At 34.7% G+C, this 5356-nt stretch overlaps 1 protein-coding gene across 1 annotated transcript; it reads left to right on the plus strand.

Annotated features, from left to right (window-relative positions):
- Nucleotides 1-3727: 3727 nt before the first annotated feature.
- Nucleotides 3728-4902, plus strand: LOC145030195 (protein PHOSPHATE-INDUCED 1-like). Its single transcript, XM_078978623.1, has one exon. It carries the CDS (start codon nt 3804-3806, stop codon nt 4764-4766), a length of 963 nt encoding a protein of 320 aa, XP_078834749.1. The 5' UTR covers nt 3728-3803; the 3' UTR covers nt 4767-4902.
- The last annotated feature ends 454 nt before the right edge of the window (nt 4903-5356 follow it).

The following is a 5356-nucleotide window of genomic DNA, read 5'->3' on the forward strand; positions in this document are numbered from 1 at the left end:
TCTAGGAAAATGTATTTTTTTTGTAATACAATAGGTGTTGTGGCTGTGTACGACCATTATCGTGTGTGTACGGCTGCACACCTGCGTATGGCCGCACACCTGTGTACGACTGGTTATACTATATATAGAGTGAGGAGTGCATGTGAGTGTACAGCCAAGGAGCTTAAGTGTGTGAAATCAAAGGTGTTATAGAGAGAGAGAAAAGAGTGTGTATTGTGTGTGAATCTTTTATTTGGATCTACATTCTAATCATCAAATAATACAAAATTCATCATCTTATTCTTCTCCTTCTCTTCTTCATTTGATCTGGCGTTATCCATTTGATTGGGATTCCGCAGCATCAAACGGATCTGATTGATACACACCATCATCCGTTTGATTAAGATTCTGCACCATCAAACGTATCTGATTGATTCTCAAAGATTTTTGGAGACTAACAAGTGGTATCAGAGCTTTGATTATATCAATCAATTTTTTCATATCTGGAGCTTATTTAATCATATTTTTAAAGGATTTTTTGCGTTTTTCGATAGATCTTTGAAAATTAGGAGGGTTTGTTCTTCGCATTTTTTATAAAAACGATTTTTTGATCGAGTTTTAGAGCAAAAACGTTGAAAAGCGTCGTTTTTTTCGCGATATGATTGAAGGTGTGTGGCCTGCTCATTTGCGGTCCTCATCCTCGCATCGCAACCTCGGCCAGCTGGAATCCTCGCAGCGTGCTTCTATTAAAAAAGGAGGGATTTTGAGGGTGCAAGGAATCAAACTTGAGACCTCTAGCTCTTGACTCACGAGCCTTAACCAGTTGAGCTACAAGGCAACTAGTTAAACATCTTGCTTGTTTAAATTTTATACACTTTCCAGCAAGCAAAAAATAATCAAAAGGAGATCGAGGATTGCAAAATTCGAACCTGGGTGCTTCATTTAAAAACACCAACGTTTTTTCTAGCAGATCTAGCTTGTTATGTGGAATAATACTTCGAAATTTAATTCAAAAGCAGTCCTTCTCGGTTCCCACTTACGCAAATTTAACATTTTTAACCCCGAATTCAAATTTCTTTTATTTTAAATTGCATTTTCTACAAAAAAAATTTAGTTTTTAATTTTTTTTACTTAAAATTTTGACTTTGACTTTTAAAATTTGACATTTGACTTTAAATTTTGATTTTCTCGTTTGACTTTTAAATTTTCAAATTTAGATTTTCGATTTGAGTTTTTAAGTTTGACTTTTAAGTTTGATTTTGGTTTCAATGCTTTTAATGGTTTTTGAGGTCTACGAGGGAATTGAAGACATGAAAGAGAGTCATTAGGATATGTTAAGACAAAAGTTCAACATGTTCAATTATATTCTTGGAGAAACCCTGGAAGCTCAGTTGCAATGATTTACTACACTTACTACTGAGATGAATATAGCTGAGATATTCTTAACTAAATCTAAGAAAAACAAAAGCTACTGAATTCACTTCCGAAATTGTGGATATGAACGTGGCTGTCATCAAGAAGACAAAATATCTCAATCGTCTTAGTCTTGCTTCTGTAACGGAAGAACTTGACGCTTTGAAGTGTGGAAAAACAATGAGTTCCACAAACATCCCGGTCAATAAAGTTTCATGTACTCCATCTTGTGAAGCTACGACTAAAATTATTCGTGAACATAATGATTTGCTAAAAAGGGAAGTCGATGACCTAAAATATGAAGGATATCAACTTAGGAAAGGACAGAAACCCCTGAAGGCTGAATTAAAAGCAAAAATCAAAGACTTTAGGAAGCTTCAAGAAGATTATAGTAATAAATGTGTAAATTATGACTATGTTAAGAAACAACTTGCTGAGTTAACTGCTGAACTTGACACATTAAAAAGCAATTTTGAAATCGCAGATTTTGATTTTAAAAAAATTGATGTGTCAATCGAAGTAGTTGCAAACATGATAGACCATTGTCTGCAATTTAAAAATAACCAGCAAAAATGTCTAGGGTATGATAGTATTCCTCTACCTTTTAATCATAACTACACATTCATCCTATGACACATGAAGAAATTGACAGGGAGACACATCTTCAATATGGCAAACCAGTTGGATTTGTGTCAGGAGGTATTCAGCTTGAAAATAGCAATGATTAGTTGATGCACGAAAGCTATCATAAAAACCCTCGTTAGGGAAGTTCGGTTTAAAAAAAAAAATAAAAAAATAAAAAAAAGTAACTAGACAAGAGACTAACCGTGACGGATTTTGAAAGCATGACACTATACGCTTGGTGTAGATTTCAATAGACTAAATTGATATTGAGTCTTAGGTGCTGATTGTTTTTTGGAAAAAACATCTTCAAACCTCTTACTGCTGCGCGGCGCAGCACACGCGCAGCACTTTTCATCTCGCAGTTGTTTGTTTTTTAGAAGTCTTCTGAGTCAAAAACCTCTGCGCGTGCTCTGTTTGGCGCAACACTTGTACTGCCTCTTCCAACCTCTTCTTCTTCTTTTTTTATTGCTGAAATTTTGATTATATGTTATTAAAATTTTATTTCACATTTTTTTTCCTTTTTTTTTTGTTTATTTTTATTGAATTTATTTTTAATTTTTTTTATATTCAATAATGATAATTTCTTGATGAAATATCATTATTTTTTACTGAAAATATCTTTATTTTTTGTTGAAATATCATTATTTTTTTACTGAAATATCATTAATTTTTACCGAAATGTTATACATTATTAAATTTTACGTATTAAAAAGCTATTTTCGGTTTATAAAATTAGTTTATTTTAATTTTTTTATATCTGCAGCAGTATGCAGATGTTAAAAAAACAAACACGCTTCTTATTATAATCTGCAGCCGTTTGGTCCACCTCTTCTACTGCAGAGGGTTGCAGAGGTGGTCCGCAACTTCATGAATTTTTGCTTCAGAAAATCAAACAGCACCTTATTTATACAATATGACATAATTTATTCATTTATTTGTAGTTGACGTGGACAATGCAATATGATCAAAATACCTCATTGAAATACATTTTAATAATGTAATGAAAATAAAAAAAATTTATGAGACACAATAAAAATTTAATTACACATAAATATTACGGGTTTTTAGTGGTATTGACATTTTTTTTTGAAAATTCAACAAACAAATATATAATATTTACAAATATCTTTTTCATTTTATTAAAGTGTTAAAGTGCATGCCATTTATATCCAACTTGCCCCACAAATTATTTAAAACATCTTTTACGTACCATAACAATTCAATTATTTTCCTATGCATGTCAGACCCACAATTATTTGAAACATCTTTTACGTTACCATAAAATTATATTAATTTCTTATCCATATCGGTATTAGTCAAGTGCGACGCGGTATACTGCTAGAGTGCTAGGTGCTAGCTATTACTACAGCCAAATAAATTTAATATAATAATGATTTAAAAAGATAGATTATTTTGCGTTATATTTTGAATTACAACAGTTACTACGCATAAAAAATAAGTAACAATACATTATTTTATGATTAAAAAGTAATATGTATTTAATCGAAACTTTATCATTTATATATAGAATTAAAAAACAGCGTGATTATTTTTTATTTTGCGTCCATAATAAAGAAAACCCCCTGTGGAACAAGAAAACAAGTTACACAGTTACAGCTGTAGGTTCTTCTTGCCTGCTAAGCAAAATACTTTATTTTTTAACAAAAGAATTTAAAAATAAGTTAATTTGTTTGTATAAATATACCCATTTCCAGTACCCACTCAACACACACTTCATCTTTCTCTATTTTCCAATCTTTCCTCCTCTCCCTAAAACCTTCACAAAAATGGCGAATGCTCGTCGTCTGGTTCAACTTCTCTTCGTTGTCTCCATCTTCCACGTCTCCTTTGCTGGGAGACAACTCACTGAGTTAGTCAGCGACGCGTCTAACCTTTTGCAATACCACAACGGTGCTCTTCTCACCGGAGATATCTCCGTCAATTTCATCTGGTACGGCAACTTCAAACCGTCGCAGAAAGCCATCGTCTCCGATTTCATCACCTCACTCTCCTCCGGATCCGGAGTTTCTCCAAAATCTCAGATCGAACCATCCGTCGCCACGTGGTGGAAGACCACCGAGAAATATCAGATGAAATCAAAAAAGCAACGTTCACTTACACTCCGACTCGGTAAACAAATATCCGACCCGGCTTATTCTCTTGGAAAGTCGTTAACGGACGAGCATCTGGTTCAGTTAGCTTCCAAAGGGGAATTAAGGAACGCTGTTAACGTCGTGTTAACGGCATCCGACGTGGCAGTTGATGGGTTTTGCTCCAGCAGATGCGGGACCCACGGATCCTCGTCATCATCTTCGAAGATTCCCAATGGGAAAGGAAAGAATAACAAATTTGCGTACATCTGGGTTGGAAACTCGGAGACTCAGTGTGCGGGTCAATGCGCGTGGCCATTCCACCAGCCGATCTACGGACCACAGGCTGCACCGCTGGTGGCACCTAACAACGATGTCGGTCTCGACGGAATGGTCATTAATTTGGCCGGTTTGTTGGCGGCTACAGCCACCAACCCATTTGGAAACGGGTATTATCAGGGGGATGCAAGTGCACCGTTAGAAGCTGCATCCGCATGTCCTGGTGTGTATGCTAAAGGAGCTTATCCTGGGTACGCAGGGGATTTGTTGGTGGACTCGACAACAGGTGCAAGTTATAATGCACATGGTACAAACGGCAGAAAATACCTGCTTCCAGCCTTATACGATCCATCGTCCTCAACTTGTTCCACATTGGTTTAATTAAAACTCAAAAGTCATATTAGAGCATAGCGACTAGTCGAGAGAGAGAGAAAAAAAATAGAATTATTGTAAAATCATAAATTCATTTATTTATTTTATTTATTATTATTATTAATGGACACTGAATTCTAGTAAATTTGTTTTTCACCCCGTTATGCATGAATTGGGATCATATGGTATAAATTAACTCTTTTAATTTCTATAGTGCAAAACTGCAAATGCATTTGTTTTGCACTTAAAAGTTAAAACAGAAGAGTTGAATTCAACGTTCTCTACTGGACGAAGCCCGGTCCGGCCCAAAAGAGCGCATGTAAAGCTTGATTTATGTTTTATCCCTCTCTGATCTTAAAACTTCTGGTTAAAGCCTGGTTAAATGTTCGAACAATAGAATAGCCCTAGACAAGCCCACCGGCAAGACGCATTGGGCAAAAACAAGATCGGGAGAATTTCATATATACCCTTCTTAAACTTCAAAATATCATATTTATCCAACTTAATTTCTCAATATCATATTTATCCTTCATAAACTTTCAAAATATCATATTTACCAAAATCCTTTTTTCTAATGTTTTTAATATTTTATAATCATT

This window comes from Lactuca saligna, chromosome 1, assembly GCF_052625555.1.
Source record: "Lactuca saligna cultivar CGN05327 chromosome 1, ASM5262555v1, whole genome shotgun sequence".
Taxonomy (NCBI): Eukaryota; Viridiplantae; Streptophyta; class Magnoliopsida; order Asterales; family Asteraceae; genus Lactuca; species Lactuca saligna.

Bases quoted from the DNA above. Each gene is read 5' to 3' on its own strand.
- LOC145030195 (XM_078978623.1), top strand. From the start codon at position 3,804: ATGGCGAATGCTCGTCGTCTGGTTCAACTTCTCTTCGTTGTCTCCATC.